Source organism: Macrobrachium rosenbergii, chromosome 2 (genome assembly GCF_040412425.1).
Source record: "Macrobrachium rosenbergii isolate ZJJX-2024 chromosome 2, ASM4041242v1, whole genome shotgun sequence".
In the NCBI taxonomy this organism is placed as follows: Eukaryota; Metazoa; Arthropoda; class Malacostraca; order Decapoda; family Palaemonidae; genus Macrobrachium; species Macrobrachium rosenbergii.
In genome coordinates, this window is record NC_089742.1 from 44,949,863 (window position 1) to 44,971,953 (window position 22,091).

The 22,091-nt window shown below is 34.8% G+C and overlaps 1 protein-coding gene and 1 pseudogene across 1 annotated transcript; one reads left to right on the forward strand and one right to left on the reverse strand.

The window, feature by feature from the left end:
• Window positions 1-1,516: 1,516 nt before the first annotated feature.
• Window positions 1,517-15,694, reverse strand: LOC136845996 (zinc finger protein 37-like). Its single transcript, XM_067116581.1, has 13 exons — window positions 15,568-15,694; window positions 13,636-13,747; window positions 12,423-12,677; window positions 11,478-11,709; window positions 10,166-10,414; window positions 9,500-9,592; window positions 9,081-9,334; window positions 8,602-8,712; window positions 7,434-7,645; window positions 6,419-6,586; window positions 5,772-5,917; window positions 5,449-5,601; window positions 1,517-4,218 (listed from the first exon to the last, which is right to left on the reverse strand). Exons 2-13 carry the CDS (start codon window positions 13,713-13,715, stop codon window positions 3,718-3,720), a joined length of 2,454 nt encoding a protein of 817 aa, XP_066972682.1. The 5' UTR covers window positions 13,716-13,747; window positions 15,568-15,694; the 3' UTR covers window positions 1,517-3,717.
• Window positions 15,695-18,568: 2,874 nt separating this feature from the next.
• Window positions 18,569-22,091, forward strand: part of LOC136846003 (E3 ubiquitin-protein ligase CHIP-like) — a 41,561-nt pseudogene continuing 38,038 nt past the window's right edge.

A 22,091-nucleotide genomic window follows, 5' to 3' on the forward strand; every position in this document is an offset into this window, starting at 1 on the left:
CCCAGTTTCAAGACATTGATCCCACCCTCATGTAAGCAGTGTACTCATGGATCCTGAAACTTGCATTCTGGTTGCTAATATTTCATTACAGATAATTGTTTTTTCTATTCATCATGGAAAGTGTGCTCTACAAATACGTATATGAAATGTAAAATATGACTTTACTTAGAATGTTGCTATTAGTCAACTTAAAAAACCACTTCCTGTTGCAAGATGAAGGCCTAAGTACTGTATATGTTCCTCAAAAGCCAAAATTAATTTATGGAGATAGATAAATAAAGATGCTGGCTGAAAATGCTGAATTACATGGCTAAAGTGTTGGCCATGAAAGTAACTTACCTGGCTGATGGGCCATTAAATCAATTTACCAAAGTAAGGTGAGCCATCTCAAACAAGAGAAACAAAATAGGATGTTACAAAAATATCTTAAAAACCATTTGTTAAGCCACAGCTCCATGGCTTATCAAGAAAAAACAAAACATAAAATAAGATGTTACAAAGAAAATATCTCATAAACCATTTGCCATGAAACTACCCCATGGTTTATTGAACAGAGGTCAAAGTACTTATGGATGATGCCCTAAAAGTTAATGATTGATAAGATAAATCTCTTAGGTTATGCTTCAGCTTAAGGTAATGTAGTGAGATATCACGTAGACAACAACGTCCATGCTTAAACAATTATGAAGTCATTAACAGGTTGTAAAACCAATTGAGAGAGTCCTGATATGTACACCTCATTAGAAGGCAAGAATGTTTTGACTTCTCTAGGCCAGAAATGAAAGTCATTCATTGGGGGACGAATGGCTGTTAGTGGACAGGCATTTTGTTTACACTCTCAGAACCCAAAACTTTACATCTTACTATACGTCCTGATCACTACTACAGCAACCGTACAAAAAATTATTCTGTCCCAGGCCCTGCTAGATAACCTCCATTAATATTGCTGTTGGATTTGCAACTATTGGTGGAATGAGCGGCAGAGGAAATTTAGAAAGTTAGAGCTATCATGATAACTTGGAAGATTTACTATTGTCAGAAAACTGCAACATACTTCTGCATCTCAAAGAAATACTGTATGGTAAAACCCTTCAGGACGTTTATATCCGACCAGCTACAGTAATAAAGACAGATGTTAGCATTAATATCTAGAGCATATAGGGATGCTGTATGCCAAAACCTGCAGCAGAAGAAAACGTAGAATTGCTGGTGGTTAGTAAGATACAGCTTCCTTTCCAAAAGGAGCAGCTCACCCACATTGCCAGTAGCAGGTAAATGCCCATATTCTGCAGTTTAAATATTTTTAGTTAGTATAGTCACCTCTTAAAATGTATACTATAGTACAAGTGAAATAAGTATTAGTGCAAATATATCACAATTAAATTTTATCCTAGGTTCTCATGTACTCAGTTCTAGACCATAATTGTTAGACAAATGTATAATTATGGTGCATTACAATAGTTTTCTAACCTTATCTAAAATTATATTTTTGTTATAAGGTTAGAAATAAAATCTGTATACAGTAACTACAAAATATATTTCACAATAATTTTCATTATATATAATAATTTCCCTGTCAAAATTTTGTCACCGGTTCAATACAAACTCCACAGCATGAAGTCTCATAAGCTGTACTGTGCTTTACAATTTAGATGAAAGGCTCACAAAATACTTTCTACATACATGATGAAGTCTTCCATTACAGTACATCTATAAAATCCAAGCACAGTTTTGATTTTAGTCTTTATGAACACTGTAAGTCAGATATGTTGATATTTGGTTACTCAGGCTTCAGAGCTGAGAGAGACCTTTAATTACAATCAATAGCTAAACTTCTATTTGATATTAAAGAAGGCACTGTAAGATGATCAAATCACTATCCTTTAGGGCTTCTGATGACTCGAAGAGTAAATTTACCCGTGGCTCCCTACATTTTTGTTATACCCAGGTAAATACTGAAGGTTAGTTGAAGGATAGAGCTTCTCCAGCCTGTTAATAATTTCTACATTACTGACATAGTAAATAAAGCATAATCTGTCCAATAAGCAATGTAACTATTTCATCACTGTCTAACAGTGGAAACTCCAACCAAATTCCACCTATTTCTTGTTACATTAACCAGCTGTGCAAAATTATTCCAGTCTTCTTACATAAGTGTCCAAAATACAATGCACATGCTTTAATATCCCACTATTGTCCAAGTATAACCTGGAAGAAAGTTAACAACTGTTAACCAATTGTACGCAAAGACACACAACAAAGTGTTACAATAATTTAAATATTTAATAAATAATAAAATAACTTGAGCTGTTTATAGAATTAATGTACAGTATGTTCCTGCTGAAGCTGACAAGCAAATAAATAAATCACAATGCATAACTTCATACACTTGTGTTACACATAAAGTGTGTATTTTAGTCATGAAAAGTTTACCTGAAAATTCAAGTCTGTATAAATCTAAGTATTTCATTTCAGTCATATATGAACATTTCCATGAATTCTATTTATTACATCCAAGTTAGCAATGAGGTAGGAATGGGTAACAAAATCCATTTTAGTTAGTGATTCCAGTATTACTAATACACACACTGCAGAAACAAAGGACTGATTGGGGCAGTATATAGCTAATTGAATTTGCTCACTCAAAACTTCCACTTCAAAAATCTCCATAATTCATAATTCTGCCATAGTTTTTCATTTACACACACTTGTAGAATTATTATACAAAAATCCTGCAATCTTGCCCCTACTGTCAAAAACACCTGAAATCCATGGAAAACGGCTTTCAATTCTTAATGCAATTTTGTGCTTTCGATGAATTTTGAAACCTGGAGCAGCCATGTCTCACAGATGAGCTCCATCCCATTACCTGATGCAACCTAGCAGTGCTTGTGGAAATGAGAACTCTAAAGAAATATTGCAAGTATGTCTTCTTGTCTCCACTCTTCTGCTACCCATCAACAGTGCCTATTGTGAAGTTGAAAGACTTCAAAGTGGCTCTTGAAGAAGAGGAACTGAATTGAAGATCAAATCCTAAGTTTACATGCAATCCCTGTCCATATCTAGATAACCATGTTGGTCTTTTCTGCTTTGCTATTCTCCTTCTGTACTTATAATTCTGTTTTATACATTTTCTTTGCTCTCCTATAACTTATATAATCTACTTAATTTAGTTTCAAATATATACATAAATATATTTTGCTTTGCTCTCGTATATCTTACAGTATTTGACATCGGTGGGTAACAACAGTAGCTTTAAACCATCTTTTTGAATTCTTTACATTTTAGCATCTTTCAATACTCCAAAATGGATGCCACCAATGAATTATATAAAAATCCAAAATATCATACTCACAAAGGTTCAATATTATATACCCAGTGCAGTTTCTTGTTACTTGAAATTCGGAACCTTATGGTTTATGCATGTGAAAAAGCTTCTTGTACAATTTTTGTTTCAATTTACACACCTTTAAAAAACTAAGTGCTACATATCTGTCAACAATGCTGCACTCAATCTATATATTATATGGCCTACAGAAAAAGAACTTCAGGAACAATTATGAAAATAAATTAGGATCTAAATAAAATACTATCATGAACCATGTCTACAAAATATACAGAACACTAAAGGAAGGAATATCACTTCTTCAGTCACAAAATTTGGCACATTTAAATACTTCTTTGCTTTGCACACAATATCACATCTTTTTTCAAGGTCTAGTGACTGGATAAATGATTTACACAGTTTTGTTGTGGACACATATCAAAGAGTGACGGATAATGGGGCATGACAGCATGGTTATAAAGAGTGGAGTTGTACTGGTGAAGGAAGCCAGTCATAGCAGCTGGATGATTGACTCCCCCTGAGGTAGGGATCTGAGTGGTGTGGGTAGGTGCTACTGTTCCTGGAACAACCGTTCCTTGATGAGCCATTGGTGGAGATATTGGCTGACTTGAATGCATAGCCATACCTCCAGTAGTCGCCCCAACGCCCACACCATGTGGATGAGGACCAAGATGAGGATGTGGTTGGGGATGAGTGTGAGTAGGAACAATGGATGGCTGCTGCATTTGAGGTTTGGGAGTACGTCTTGAGGGGATGCGTGGGTTACGGTGAGGTGGCACCCTCAAACGTCCTGCACTGGCCCCCTGCACAGCTTCCTCACTCACTGGTTCATCATTATGACTGTTCTTCATGTGAGCTTTTAGATGATGAACCTGTAACCAATACACAGATCACTAACCATAGCCATTAGCTTTCATTTACATTTTAACTGAGAAAACAGGGCTTTCTCTTATCTAGGATTTAGTGCTCTAGAGAGCAGTTCAAGTTGGAAGATAATCAATTCACAATATCACAATAAAATGGCAACAGGAAGGTAACATCATCAAAAGGCTATACTGTAATCATAAATCCAATCCAGATCTGCCATACTCTTTCACTATCACTAATGTCATGAAATTAGTCAATATCTCTCTCTCTCTCTCTCTCTCTCTCTCTCTCTCTCTCTCTCTCTCTCTCTCTCTCTCTCTCTCTCTCTCTCTCTCACCTAAAACAAGGAACACTAAAAATTTCTGAATAGGTAACCAACAAATGATCATACTAAAAAATTATCATAAAAACCTACTAACATATATACTTTTGGTGTTATAAATCAAAACATTGGTCAATGTTCTTTCTAAAATAGTTAATACAAGTATTAGTAGAGGTTTTCCTTTTTAGAAATTTCTATTTGCCTAAATTTTCTCAGGTTTCATAAATAGCTTAAATACATGCAAAGTTAATTGCTAAAAGCCCTTTAAATCATCAAAAATAAATTCTTTATTACTAATTTTCGCACAGCATCAAGCTTAGTTTATTTTAATTCCACTGAAGTTTTCTCAAGGAATACTGTACATTATTCTAATGACTGAAAATAACAGAATTATAAAGAAGCTGGATAATAATAATAATAATAATAATAATAATAATAATAATAATAATAATATAATAAAAATCACAATTATACAGTAAATATATTGAAACTATGTAAAAGAAAGAAAAGACTTTCGAACACCTGAACGGTGTTCCTCATCAGTGTTAACGTTAACACTGATGAGGAACACCGTTCAGGTGTTCGAAAGTCTTTGGTTCTTTTTACATAGTAATATATTTACTATATAATTGTGGATTTTTATTACTCAGATTGTTTTTCACGAAATTGTGAATCTATTAGCAATAATAATAATAATAATAATCATGACCTTTAAAAACTATGGAAAATGCTGTTGATGCCAGTAACTACAAGGCTGGGATAGGGGTGGCAAGTTTAACAAGACTGCAAAAGTCAGATCTTGAGATTCTAATAGAGCTTGCCCATAGGATCTGTTCTTGAATGAGAACTGAAAACTGGAACCAGCAGGATAACTTTCATAGCTTAACTTAAACACAGTCATTCATTATCTTACCTGGGAAAAAGTGGCAAGACAAATGGCACAAGAGTAGGGTCTTTCTCCTGTATGACGGCGCATGTGTCTCTTGAAATTTCCAGATTCTACAAATTGTTTGAGGCACACTTCACAGGTATATCTTAGTTCCTTATTGTGGTACCTCATATGAACCTGTTCAAAAAAAATAATCACACACTACAGAATCAACAGTTGCAAAGTAGTACTTACAAAGTTTTAATTTTTCAGTACAATAATGGAAAAAAAATCCTCAATATCCACAAAGCACAAAGCATTTTAAAACAACAAAATCATTAAAACAACAAACTTATAAGATACTTTACCTTCAAGTCATGAGAACGTGTAAATTGTTTTGCACATAACTGGCACGGATATGGTTTTACTTCATCATGTTTTAAGCGATGTCTTCTTAGATCAGTGCCTGTCACATAAGTAGCACCACATATTTCACAGGCATAATCTCTTTCACCTAAAAAAGAGAATATCTTTAACAAATTGTGAAATGGTCAACCTCAATGTACTGTTAAAAAATCACAACCTGCATCAAGATCTGATTCTACTGTAGCTAATAAAAGGAACTGTACTTGTAAACCATAAAAGTGTGTAATGTACTATAAACCATTTGGCCAACAAAATTCTTTTAAGTCATTGTAAAGACAAAATATGCCACTAATTAATTCTGAACAGTTTACTGCAGTTCTATAGCTGTGAAATACCAGTTCTTCAGCTAAAAAGATCACAAAACACTTCAGATTGGAAGGGAATGGCACCTTGATACATCAAAATATAACCTAATTTGGCAGACCAAATACACATCATTTCATTTTAAAATTACACTATTATCAAGCATTAAAATATAAAACCAAATGATTAACATCCTCTTAACCAAAAAAGAAATGAAGTTTACATCAAGAGCAATCTAATTGTCTTTTTTGTGTGACAGTTCATAAAAATACATGCCTCATCTTACCTGTGTGCAATTTTGCATGTCTTTTTAAGGCATTGATGGCAAAAAATGACTGACCACAAACTTCACAAGTAAACTTCCTTTCCCCTGTATGATATACCATATGCATCTCCATGTTAGCCTTGCGACTAAAATCTTTGTGACACACTGGGCATTTAAAAGGCCTCTCTCCTGTTGAAAGAACAAAAGATATAAATTACAAACCATATTTTTTAACACAAGTATACAGAAAATTAGGCAGAGCAAAATGTCATCAAAATACCTCAAAAAAATTTTCACAACTAATCCTTTGATTAAATCCCTCTTCTGTATACAGAATGAGATCTACATTTTCTCTGTTGAGATAAATATTTTAGGATAAATATTTCTACAGTTGTGATAGACTATTATTCTTTCTGTAAAATTATATTAATATTAGATAAGTTCATTAATTACTAACTGTCAATGGATATAAATTAACTCAGACATTACCAAATATAAGAACAAAAGTACCAAATACTTTTCCACACACATAGCTATGAAAATTATAAGTGTTATCCATGGGTCCAATTCCTGCAGTCTGCAAGAATAGTTGTCCCTTTTAACCAGTGTAGCTTAATTTCAGTACAGTCTTTAATGCAAGTAATTCCACCCTCACCCCACCAACACGAACAGTTTTTGTTCATCAATTTGCAGTGGTAAATTTCTCTAATCATTTACAGACTGAGAACACGAACATTACTTAAGGATACTTTTGACCAAATTCAATGAGACAGTGAAGATTAAGCAACCAGTACAAGAACAATATAACAAACATATGTTCAAAGATTAGCAGAATGAGTTGCTAAGCAGTGACATGGAACTGCTATTTTCCAACAAAGCATCTTGCTCCAATTTCTTGCAGGAACCAAGAAGTACCCATTCATCAGTGAAGGCAACTTGAATGGTTTCTTTATTAATTAACAAGAAAATTAAGAGTCATGTAAAATTACTGTTTCCACTTGAGAACAATGACTAAACTACAGAAAAAATATCTCACCTTTATGTATTCGCATGTGTATCCTGAGATTTGTACGAGAAGATAGAACTTTGCCACACATGGCACATTGACAAGGATTTGGCCCTGACATGTGCTTGTGCCGAACATGTACTTCCATGTGATTTTTTGTGGTAAAGAATTTCTGACAATGACCACACTGGTAGGGCCTTCCATTATTATGCTCTGTGCGTTGATGTTCTCTCAACTCTACCCTGAGAAAGAATTGTACGTTAGGAATTGTTTGCAGTACGTTCTTATAAATTACATAAAACAAAACTGATCCACACAGCATTCTTAGGAAAAAACTTTATCTTAATATAGTACATCACATTTCAGATGTTTCTAAGTGAAAGATTTCCTTAATTACAGTTTTAAAACTTTAATTCCTATTGTAGCTATGTTTATCAGTACTGTATCTAGAAGTTCTGTGATGGAGAAGCAAAGCTAACTACTGTAAATCAAGAAGTAAAACCTTGTAAAATCCCAAAACTCTTAAAATTCCCCACAAGATTAACTTCAAAAACATCAATGAATTTCCAAAAAACATCTCTCAGAAACTGTATCCCCTATATTATACAGTATTCATTTGTTTCATTACTTTTATTAGGCAACACACTGTAATAAATCAGTACACACAAAAGCATAAGTTAAACCTAGCATTTGGAAATTTTCAGAGAATTTCTTGAAGAAACAGCTGGCTTGAAGTGACTACTTATACTAACACCTACAGCAATAAAAATAAAAATTTGAAAAAGAAAACTCGTAGTGTTATACCAAAAAAGTAAGGACTTAACATAAATGGAACAAAAGAAAATTACCTATTCTAGGTTCTCCTACTCTAGCTACTCCATTTTCTCTTGTCAACCCCTAAATGCATACTAACATTCCTCACCCAAACCCCCACTAGCCCCTCTCTCTCTCTCTCTCTCTCTCTCTCTCTCTCTCTCTCTCTCTCTCTCTCTCTCTCTCTCTCTCTCTCTCTCTCTCTCTCTGACTCGGTTTTCTACTATCTAGCAAAACTTAAAGATTTAGACACCTACTTAGATAATAAACAAATTATTTTTAAGTAAAAAATATGTACTTGAAGAGTATGGAAAGAGTATGAGAACTGCTTTTATAGTAACATGATTAACTTTCCATATAACAATATCAGTAGGCTTGAGCATACCTATTATAAAACATTTCCCTACAAACGCGACATTGCCTGGGACCAGCTTTCCTTTTGTTCCCCTCATCTGTTCCATCGTCAGCAGGGCAACTGTCATCTCCTTCATCATCACTGGAAATTGATTGAATTTTTGAAGAAATATATAAACTGTTAAGCATTAAAATTACCCTCTAGCTCACAACGAAAGATATGAGCAACTATTTTAAAAGGCTTACCGTTAAAACATTGGGGAAAGTTTCAAAATACTGCAAAAGATCTTTTCATTACTGAGGTCTTCATAGAGAGATACCATATACACTGTGCCTTCAAAAAATAATAATCATGACAGCAACATCATATTCAATAAATATCAAGCTAATTTTCTTCAAGAATCTAAGTGGAGCTATAGCAATGTGAGCACATTATATTACATATATAATAATCATTCAAAAGTGCCTCACACATATTAAAGTAACATTCAGGTATATCAAATTACTAACTTTTCTTCCTCATCTTCATCCGCTACGTCATTATGGGAAGAATGTGTACTGCTTGTTTCAGGTTCTGGAATAGGAGGGTCATCAACATCACTCTCTTGGAGAGAAGAATATCGGCTTGGGTGACTGCGGTGGCGGACAGGCCTTCTCGATGGCTGCTGGGTTAATGCTGGCTCTATACTTTCCCGAACTTTGTTTCGACTGCCTCTCGGCCTTCCTCGGCGTTTAGTTGTTGCAGTTTCATCTTCTTTGTCATCCTAAAATTATACAGTAATGCTGTTGATAAAAACTCAAGATACTGTACTGCACTACATTCAAGTGCAAAACATCAATATAAGTTACAAAAAATAATTTGCTGAATACTGTACTTACTTGCAAACTGTATTAATACAAAATGGAAACACATTGCTGCTAGAACTCACATTTTTTAACTGGTCTATGTTTGTTTGCTGACTGGACCTTGATGCTCTAGAAGAGTTTCTACTGCCAGAATGACGACCACGTCCACGAGCACTCTGAGATACAAAGACTCTTGATGTATGTAAATTAAGAATACAGTAACTGGATTTATCTCAAATTTTAGCTTTAATTACCCTTTAATTAAAAAGCAATAATACACACATCATATATATGAAACCTGAATCTCTAGTACAGTAAATTTTAAGCTTTAAATCAATGAACCTGAGACCCAGTATACTGTGCTTGTAACATTTCCTATAATGTACGGCAATGAAAGATGCCTTAGTAAACTAAGCTCAATTGTAGCATAAATGCTAAGGCCTGCCATCATTCTTTCCTTGTCCTCTGCAACATGATCATCTCAAACACAGCATTATTTCACAAGTCCAATTTTACTTAAAATTTCATGTAAATCATTTGGTTAGTTAATGTAATTGCACAGGTAATCTCAAGATTTTACTACATGTAATTACAATACCACAAGAAGTTGAGAGATCCTCAGATACTTCTTGGAAGTTAACCTTCTACAGTTATAAACCTATAAAGTACTGTCATATTTCATAAGTGAGATGACACTCATATCACAAGAAAATACTGTAGAGTTCTAACAGTCAAACATCAATACTCACTTTCCCTTTTCCTTCAACTGTATTCTGAGCAGCCATTATATGTTCTACCAGATGTTTTTTCAGCTGGGTCCAGACAGAATACTCACGCCCACAAACATTACATGTCAGGTCATCAGTGCTTGTGGTGAAATCATCCCCACCCTCTCTTTTTGGTGTCATCTTCCCTGAACTTTTCTTCAACGGACTTGAAGTGTTTGTTTCTGCCACATCTGGCTGATCATACTCGATCACCAGTGAATCACCTGATGACTGAAAAATTAGAAGAAACAATAAGCATATGTAGCACAGAAAAATACTATATTTTCTGTTGGCTAAAATAATGTTCCACAAGCAATGATGTATACAGAAACAAAAGATAAGTGGAATAAAGTTTCAAGAATAAACACTAATGGTTAAACCTTCTATTTACAAAGATGTAATTAACATCAGAAAGTACTATTCAAAACTAGTGTAATTTAATCTTCAAAGAAAGGCTGTAGGTATTTCCTGTGTGGTATATATTGAAAAAAAGGTAAGAATCACAAATGTACAATGCATATAATATTGGTAATATATTAAAGTGCAATAAAATTAAATTCCTAATTGCTATTCTCAAATATATCTCCTGGAACCCTGGACTACTGCTCTTTCTAGTTCACATTGCCAAAAGAAGAATTTTTCAGAACCCAGATTCCACATTCATTATCATCCAGTAGCAAATTACTAGGAAACTTGGACATTGAAAAGCCTAACAGCTATTGTTTTAGCTGGATGTAACTTGTTTCTTCATGATGAAACTCACCAACAAAGTATGCATTCATATCTCCCACCCTCAAGTCTTATGCTCAGCAATCAAAGACATTTGCAAAAAATTACAACTTTTCTTAACGTGTTAAAATTTCAATGAATGTAACTCATCATCTACAGTATATATATCTAAAAAGATAACTATTCTAGAGTGTTTCATAAACAGGAATAGGTACCAAACTTATGAAAATTATCAAAATTATTGCTTTGAGAATTACCATACAAAAAGAAAGTACATTTCAAAAGTTAAGGGGGGAAAGAACCTGCAACTTTTTATACCAAAAACCAAAAGACCCAATAAAATTCAAAAGTAACAATTCCAAGCTTCCTTGAAGAATAGCCATGACTTTCCAATTACCATGTATCATGCTACCTATACTGTATACAGCGTGTCCCTCTCAAATGATTCTCTTGTCTGGCTTCCAAACTACTTGATAAAAACTGCTACAGGATCAAAGGAAAACAAAACTTATCACACTATACTCAAATTCATTACAGAAACAAATTCTCTAAAGCCATCTTGTACCTTGATTTGGGTGGGGTTCCGAATTGATCCCATCCCTGTTCGCATTGTTGACTGAGATGAGGCAGGACCACCAAGGTCCAATAAGGATGATGTTGAGGTTGACCGAGGTAAATCTTCTTGAGGACTAAGCGGGGTATTTGGGGTTTGTGGAGTTGCTGGGCGAGGTATGCCCATAATGTCATCTGATGGATGTTCAACGCCACCTTCAACTTCCAACACTGGATACATAGCACTACCAACAGGAAAGTTTTTAATACTGCAAATCTTCTAAGGTTTCCAAATATGCCTAAATTCATTTTGCATAAATCCTTCACATGTAAACAATTTCCATCATAAGCATAAACAATTTCTGCAACATCTATACAGTATAAAAAAAACCCTTCTGCTGAACCTTAAATGCATAAGTAAATCTTAAATAAACTTGGCCTACATGTTGCCATGGGGGCTAGCTCTAAGAAACCTTATTATTCCAAGAAGGCAACGTGATGGCACCATTAAACAGATGCAAAATATTGTGCAGAACATGCATCTAGTGATAAAAGATTAAGACATTACTTTTATACAGTTAGCCCTAAATATTTCAAACTTTTCGTTGTAAACTTTCCTTCTTTAATCACTGCTAGCCTATGATACCTCCCTAGCCTATGATACCTCCAGTCATTTGTTTTTTCATAAGATTACAAAGAAAAGTTTAAACATCACACAAAATATACAGTACAACATTGATACCAAGTACACCATCATATGGTACATAAACATCAGTTATCTGACATAAATACCATCAATGTCATCGATAAATTTATTTAAATATTTATAATTTGTGTAATTCATAATTCAGGAAACTTCCCTCATCATCATTTGCTCTATAAAAAAATTACTTACTTCATTTCTTCTTACACTAATACAACTGGCTTAACAATAAAAATGAGGTTCAGGTAATCTTACCCATTTAAGTGAGTACTTGGAGGTGGCGCTGGAGGTGGTGGAGGGGGTGGGGGTGGTGCCACTGGTGCAGGTGCTTGTGGAGGCATGTGATGATAGTTTTCTTTCTGCTTATGCCGTCCTGTTGCTTCATGATCCCGTAAACCTTTGGCACCAACAGACTTGATACAAATGTCAACTTGACACCACTGGCAAAGAGCGTACTTCTCACCTTTGGCCGATGGACTAACCCACTGATATTCCTGTTCATATTTAGAGCTGGAAAAAAACAGTACCACTACTTACATAATATTAAAAATTCACAACTAAAAAAAAAAAGAAAATTATCAAACTGGACAAACAAATATGATTAACTTCAGGTCACTAAATAAAAGTACGCCATTGGTAAATTATGAGATACTCAAAACAAAATTTTTATACTTTTTAAGAATGATACTGTGTCTACCTACCAACACTTTGGATTCCCATAATATCTGACAATGCACAAGAGGTGAAAAATTTACAAGTCTAATTTGTAATCCTACTGTAACTGGTTTAGCTCAAAATTTAAAAATGAATGACAATCATGGCAATACCCATAAAAACTGTCTACAAGGGCCCTTACTCATTACTAATGTTAGTTACTATCATTGCTATAAGCTGTTAGGAAACTAATGCTACCCCTGTTGAGAATCAGTTTTTGTTTCAAATAATGCCATCATTATCCTAATAAGACCACTTGTTTGTGCTGTCATTACTGATATTGGATTATTTGTCTACAGAGGAAGAAAAGGGTTTCACAGAAAAATTCCACTTGAATGAACAAGGAATGGAGCCTTTCCTTTTGAATGGTACTTAGTCTCCATAGAGGCTAGCCCAAAAGTGAAGGCATGGATTTGAGCCAGTAACAGAAGGAGGACTGTAGCATGATAAGTGCAAGTATTATAAATTGATATCCAAAGTATTGCCTCTGGGTAATTGCCTCTGGGTAAACTGGAAAAACCTTAATGAAAGAGAGGGACTACTTCAGGTTCCTGACAAACGAACAAATATATGAAGGCAGGGTACAGTATTTACTGTACAAGCAAACATTTAACCAAAAACAGCACTGCAAGTCAGATAAACTAATAATGTAAAGCCTGGGTTTCCATACTTTGATCAACATACGACATGACATAAAAATCTTCAAAACTAAGTTTTGTTTCAGTCAAAGAAAGCACACTGAAAAAATGGTTACCTGTACTTAGTTTCATATTTCTTTCGACTTCGAGCAGGAGGGACATTTTCAGGTTCTTCTCCTGCTACAAACACAGACATTCTTCTTTCATCACAGATTAAATCTCAGTCCCCTGTAAAAATAAACCCAAAGTTCATCAAAAAGAACAATAAAATAATTGCATATTAGTCTTTATCTCTTAAAGTTTGCAATCATGAGATAGGGAAAGCAAGAACAACTACTCTAATTACAGGCAATATCTTCATTCAAACTTTGCATGGATTCACATGAAATGAGCCAATAAGGGCATTAATTTCCTTAGCAAGCTTCCATAGAACCTATTGTACAAATAAGATAGAAAAAACATAATAAACAGGAGTAATATGGTAAAATGACAAATGAAACTTGACAGTGCAATATCACTGTACTTCATCAGTGTGAATACTGACACTGCATTTACAGGTCGCATAAATTCCCTCTATACACCCTGGGAGTATGGGTAAGTCTAAACTTCATACTAGAATAAAGCTTATGGAGGATGCCTAACTGCATATATTTTGAGCCTAAATCACATTTGTTATTATTAGGAAATGAATTCTACAATTTTAAGAAATTTACTAGGCCTATTCTGTAAGTCAGTGGAAGGAAGCTAACCAATTAAAATGCTACAAAATCATGTAAAAGGGGGTAAAGATGAGGCCTCAGATAATTGGAATTTAGCTAAGCTGGGCTTAGTCCAAAAGTTCACACCAGACCTCTTCTCCCCTTTTACCTAAAAGCTTTCCAAACTTATGGGCCACCATTAGCCAATACAAGGGGTATTCAGCAGAAAATGCATGAGGTAAAAGAGCTGAGAGACCAACACTAGACATGAAGGATAATCCTATACAATTAAATTGATTGAAATGAATGATACATTCATTCGCTCTAACTTTGCTCTCAGATCTAGGGTAAAGCATACTTTTAATTTTGTGTGGACCATTGACCATACATCTTATTCTACTTGGATATTTGACAGATCATTGCTACTGCAACATTTATTATAACTCCATCTAGACAATCTCATAAGGTAACCTATCTGATTAAGGGCTTAGGACTGTCCAACAGCACCACAAGTAACTCAGGATTACCGACACATGGAATTTAATAAATATCAGGGGATGCACAGCTTATAATGAAGGGAAAAGCCAAAGCCAAAAGCTATGAAAGTTATGTTCAGGTTGAACGTTGTTCTGATATAAAAATCAGTTAGTGTGGCCCATGCTATGTAAGCTAGTTCATTCATTCGATTTTCCCCTGTACGCTGAATTTCTCACCCCAATTCCCAAAAATGCAATTACGCCCACATCTATTCACAAAACAACATGCCTCAGTCTTATGGTATTCAGACACTCTAATCTAGCTTAAGCCTGCTAGCCTGGCTTAAGCTTCGGCAGCCTACACTTCGTCTTGTTTGTTACCTCCGGCGGTGATTTGAAATTCGCTTACTAGTTTTACTTAATTTTACTTAACAAACAAGATGCGAAATGGTAGGCTAATACGAGAACATTATAATTAAAAGTATATTGTAAAGTAAAGTGACTTGTCAACCATAAAGAGTCGATCAATGAACCTGACGGCGAGTCACTTCGCTAAGCATCTCTCGGTTATGAACCCCCTTAAAACCATTGTAAACAAACGATGCAGTTTACTACAACGACTTAAAACGTATCTTGAAATACTAAATCATTTATTTCAATGAATTAACCCAAAAACTGAAATATCATTGGGGTGACCTAAAGTGACGCCCCGCGCATAACGTCGCCATCTTTGATTTTCGACATTTTCGATTTTCTATCACTAATAGAAGGATACTAACATATATGACCTTAAAATACAGTACCAACTTTCCATGAAGTGGCAAAATGCTCTTGATAAACTAGATCAAAGCGTCACTACCAAAGTTTTAATTACCTTATTCAAATCCAAACGGTGGGTCGTTGTTGGTGGACGAGTTACGCAAAGGTCGGTCACAGGGGCGTGTTCAGTTTGTCTTAAATTGGGTTTAATTCTTCTTAACTGTACTAATTGAGGCGTAGCTAGAAATTACAGTAGGAAAATATATAATGTTCACACAAATTATATAATTTAAACTCACAATGAGACATACATTTTGTAATCACTACACATATTTTCCTTTTAAAACTAACGCAACCCCATTGCACTTAAATGTAAACACTACAAAATGACCATTGCCAAACTAATGGAGTGCCATTTCCTCACTACCCTAAAATGCAGCATGTGTCTCTGTAAATATAATTTTAATAAATAGATCAGAATACATTAAATTACAATACAGTGAGAGAGTCTGGATGACTTTATTAGTATAGGACTGTAGCTTTACCTATTGCAAATATGAATGCGTTAAAATTTCTTAAGCAAACGTCCAATAATCATCTGAGCTTCATAATACATGAAATACCTCCATGGTTTACACAGAACACATAGTACTTAAGGGCGAAACTACTTTAAATGTAGCAATGTCAACTCATAAACCACAGATCAATAAAACAAACCCACAATGAGAAACTCATACCTTTTTTCCTACAATCTAGCAATGTGAGCTCGCCCTGATATTTCGTTTCTTGTAATTTTTCCAACTTTTCCAGAGAAAATATTTTGTAAAAAAAATTGGCGCATGTACAGGAGTGTGAAACTTAACTATTAGCAGGAAAATCAGTTGATACAATAATGAACATTCCAAAATGCTCACCTGTGGGTATTATTCAGTCAAAATGATGCGAACACTGGTGAACTGCAGTAAGGGTTCATTAGAGGGAGACGTGTTCATGCTGTCTGTGTAAGACAAATTACAGAAGGAGGCTGGAAGGTAATCAGAGGCTCTACTATGCATTTATACAACTAAAGAGGGCATTTGATAGAATACCAAGAAAGGTAGTATTTTTTGGTATTTAGGAAAATATCAGAAATGTTTATCAGGTCGGTTAGAATGATGTATAAAAGAACACGAACAGAGTAATAGGGCCTGTGGCAGAACAGAATGTCTGAAGTTCGAGTTGGTTTACTTCACAGCTCGGCGCTTACTCCATTTCTTTTTATAATGGTAATGACGGTATAACTGAGTGGAGGGATTGTAAATGAAAATCTTTGCAGATGTTCTGCTGATTATGGCAGACACTAAAGAAAAGTTTCAACAAGGGTAAGAGGGGGGCGGGAATCTCTTGAACGGGGTCGTATGAAATTTTAATGTGGGTAAGACGGGTTATGGTAGGCTATTCAGCCAAGCTGGGAGGGGATCGGTTATTTGTACAGGACAGAGGAAGCCTACATTAAAAGCTGGTAGGGAATTTCAAATACTTACGATTTACTTTAAGCCAGGAGGGAATAAGTGAAGCTGGGGTTGAAAGTAAGATAAGAGCAGTTTGGATGAAAGAGAGGGAGGCAGCAGAGATAGCGCGCAACTAAAATGTCAAATAAACTGACACTGTCACACCATCCTCCCATATTTATTCTAATAATGTCTCTCGGAGCCAGAGCTGAGGGAATGGGGAACGTGGACTTTAATTCGATAGCATTCAGTCTTAAAGTCTTTTTCTACATTATGGAAGGTCATACGACTTTAGAAATGCAAAGGATATGAAAATCATTCATAAGTTTAGATGTGAAGGGATGAAGGACTAACAACACAACTCCAAGTCCGACTTTCTTTACATTACCATGCGACTAAGAGAAGTCTTATTCCTTTTGTATCCATGGCCTGTTAGAGGGAGAAAAACTATTACTCACTTCTTTTTCTAGTATAAATATATATCACACTCTTGCCTCCACTTGCCATAAAACTACTCTTGATCCATAGTAAACGTTCTCTATGTAAAGCAAACTATGTAGTTTAATTTAAAAAGTAGTGAATTGGCTATTCACTGGTGACATTTATACAAGCAGTTTCATAAGGTTGTCTTTCTTCAGTCATGCTAACTCATTCACCTGCAGATGCTGTAGACAAAGGATATATATATATATATATATATATATATATATATATATATATATATATATATATATATATATTATATATATATATATATGGGAGAAAGGATGGTGGAGGGGGCACCTCTAGAATATTCACCCTTCCAGAGGTTCTAATCTTATGCCGTCATCCACCTTGCTTGTGTCCTATGTGCATAATTCATTGCTGAGGTCAAGAGACGCTGGGTATTAGAAGAATATACCAAAATTCACTTCTTCCTCTTCTGAAAATGTATCTTCCACTTCTTGTGAGGTGAATATAATTCCTAGACCAGATGAAAAGATTCTTTAATGAAGAAAAGCTCAAAACACTGGCATTCAAAATGTATCATGTAAAAACCACATAATTAAACTCTTCAGATGAAGGCAATTCTTTACATGGGAAAACAAAACACACACATTCAACATATTCATGTAAATACATAATTATATATTTATATATATATATATATATATATATATATATATATATATATATATATATATATATATATATATATATATATATATATATATATATATATATATATATATATATATATATATATATATATGTGTGTGTGTGTGTGTGTGTATGTATATAGGCAATTCATACACACACACACACACACACACACACACACATATATATATATATATATATATATATATATATATATATATATATATATATATATATATATATATATATATATATATATATATATATATATATGATGCGCGTGTTCAGATCTCCTAGAATAATGATTCGTTAACCTCGTAAGCCAGATAGACTGTTAACGTTAATAAAATATATACATTTTATATTCTTCAACACAGACGCATCTATGTAAGTTTGCATGTATTCGTAAACTTACCCAAGTAACCCCCTTTCATTGAAAACAGTCCCCAAACGTTAAAACTACTCTAGTTAACTATGTGAACAACCATATAGCGCCAGTAACCTTCCCTCAGAATTTTTCTTGCGCTTTGCTTTTGTCATCGTAATCCGAAGTGAATCAGCTGATTGTTGTAAACAAACCATTTGACGTATGACTTTCTTATTCATTTGTTTGTAGTGCTGTCAAATAATGACGGATGTGGATCTCAAAAACAGGGGTAACAAGTTATTTGCAACCAGGAAATACGAGGAAGCCATAAAATGTTATTCCGATGCAATAGTAAGTCTATTTAGCGATCTGAATGCGAAGTGACTTTCCTTACCAGCGCAAAGCTTAACGTATCTTACACTTGAAGCGAGTGAGTGTTTATGCCTATGATATGACATAGTCATGAACAATAAGCACTTTGTAGTTGATTTTCAGAATGAGGAGAATTACTGCTTCTTTCTCCGTTATGGACAACTGACGGGTTTTCGTAGAAAAGTATAGGACATAGGGTATAGTATAAGCAGTATAGGCTAGCCTAGGATTGGTAATAGCCTAGGTATGGTAGACTAACTATTCTAATGATCTCGTGTAAATTATTAGGCACAGTCGAAGTGCAGTTAAATATTGAATTAGAGAGCAACACGTTAGGGAATACCCAAAAACGCAGCTTGGGAAAAACTGAAGACTACCGCACCTTTCTTGTTTGGTAACTAGCCTACCAGTTTACGTGCAATGTGGGTGCTTTTTTTAGAACTGGCTCTTTGAGGGTGAATGTGAAAATAAACAAAAGACTATAATTGTCATAAACATATGCTAGACATAATCAAAAACAAAAACCTAGAGAAAAGGCAGTAAATACTCTGGTCGGCGATTGGTGGGAACTAGGCCGCGGTATTAGTCCTCAGTTTTACCGCAGCTTGTTTTGTGATGTTGTAGGTTATAACATTTTTGCCAAGATGGAATTAGGAGACAAGTGCTGATGGTGAGTAATAAGGGTTGCAAAATTTTCCTATGAAAGTGTACTGTAGGCCTGTGACACACAATTGACAAGTTTGGTATAAGTTTGGCCCTACTTTTAGTACAAGAAGGCTTGGGAAATTTCTTCCTTGTGTGAACTTCACACCATCTAGGCTAAATCTAGTTCTGGTTGTTTTCTTAAGTGTCTTTCACATGTGCATCTTGGTTTTAAAACATGTGGCCCACTAGGTTAACATCTGATTTCAGGCAATTAATGTAGGGAACAATGATGAGAATTTTATCTTTTACTGTTTTTCAAAGTAAAAATTTGTCAACATTAAGTCTTCAGTTCTTTTGGTTACATGACGACATAAAAATTAATATTTTTTTCTTATAAACTGGAAAAGCCTGCAGTCTGTAGGTTATTGGGAGTAGTTTTTGTAAAGTTTTATTAAATTTTATAGGATTGAACCAGGTCAGTGTTTGCTACTGCCACTAAATATGCTTTTTCTGAAGGTGATTTTGATGTGCTTTTGTATGAAGTTATCACCTTCATTTTCCTCAGAAATTAACGGTTTTAGACTTTACTCGGAGCACCTAATCTTTAAAAAAGTTTGCCTATGGCCGTATAGGGTTCGAATGTGTCCCGCTAAAAATTTGCCGAATCGAAGTTATGGGCGGAAGAACACTATAACCAACATGTCGTCCTGTTTATGTGTGCTGTCAGTAAGGAAAACTTCCTTTGAAATGAACGGTGTCAATAATATCCTTATCCGCATATTTAAAGATTCTTGGCAAACATTACGACATTTTCTGGCAAGAGGTAAATGCTAGAAGGACACGTTTTTCATGCTCGCTAGCCTTGACTGAACTCTGTATTTTCTGCGATGTTTTTTTTTTCACCGTGCCTAAAAGGTCCGTGTTCTTCATGCTTCTAGATTTCGGGTCAGTGGAAAAGTGGGCCGAGAAAAGTAGGTGTTCAAGAAAAGTCTAAAACCGTTAATGGAGCGAGGAAAATGAAGGTGATATCTTGACCAGAGACCAAACACATCAAAATTTTATTTGTTTGTCACTACCAAAAAACATATTTTAGAAAATGTCATTTTGGGCTGGATCCTGAAAATAAAATTCTAAAATAAGACTTGATGAATTACTTTTTTTTAAGTAAAAGTTTTATTAAATTTTATAGGTTTGTAATTGAAAGGTCAGTGTTTGCTACTGCCACTATAGTTTGCTATATTCCTTGAAGGTTGTAATGGGTGAGGTGCTTGGTGTGTATGAAGTTATCTTTATATAGACTATTGCCAAAGCCCAGTGACACTTAGAAGTGTAAGGTAAAGGACTGGACGTAAGGTACCATTAAGGGGAGTTTGCTGCCATGGTCAGGTAGGCACCCTAAGTTAGGTTAGGATGCATCTGTTAAACTATTATAATTTTTGGGAAAAGGCCAAAGGGCCTTAGTCTAGTAGGCATTACATCCCAGGTGAGATTAGTTTAGGCTGTGTCTATGTTAATTGGTATTTTCCAAATTTAGTTTCCCCACTGCTTCTCTTCAAGATTTGGGTAAGAAATTAATTTACCATACCATTACCCATGGTTGTCACTACTGTAGGTGAACACTTTGGGTGATTGTTTTAATATAATTAGTAGACTAATGTAAATCAGAGTTTGTCCAGATCAGTTATCTTCTCTTAAGGGTTTGTGTATCACCAAAGCTAGATTGGGCAAGGTCATAATGTAGAAGGAAACTTTTGTAATTGCAGCTTAAACAGAAATGTGAGTTGGCTGGGTTTTTAGGCAGCAATATATTATACTGATAAATTTTCATAAACTCAGTTCCCTGTGTAAGCTGTTTATCTGTTTATTTAGGTTTTATAGGCTACAGCCTAATACTAATAGCATCATTTGCTTGACGAACAAGAGGACTGTAATAGTAGTCATGACTGTGCTATGCATCCCAACTGTTTAGATAATTCTTTCATAGTAAGATGATGAATTTAGTGATTAAAATATCAAAGAATTTATGATGCTTCTCCAATGTAAATGTTTGATGAGATGGAGTAATGATATTGACAAAGCAGACCTATTTATAGCTGTATTGGCTTTATGATTAACAATAAGTACAGTAGTTGGTTCCTGTCGTATGTGTGTTTGTCAAATAAGTCAAGAAGTATACATAGTCAGCTTGTGTACCAGTCACTGTTTGGTGGTAGAATTACCATTTGTAATGTTTTTCCTTGTACCATATTGGCAGTGCAGTAAACTTGTTATAACTTCTCTCTTAGGTCTGATTAAGAAAAAAGCCTTGGTCCACTTCCAATGCCTCATGGAAGGCTATTTATTCAAATTCAAGGGACCACCGCCTGAAAGAAAGGCAGTTTTGGTGTATTAGCTGGGTGGAAGAGAGTTCCAGGTCTATCCATGCATAAGTTACAGTGGTTTATCTTGTTGCTGAATTAGATGGTTCCATCTGAGAGAGGAATGGTTACCCCATGGTATCTACCTATCTTCATAAAGCTTGCCTAGGCATGTGTATCAGTTGTCAGTTTCGAGAGGAATAACAACCATTTACTGGCAGTTCCACGGGCAGACAAGTTTCACACATACCTCATACAGTAATATTAC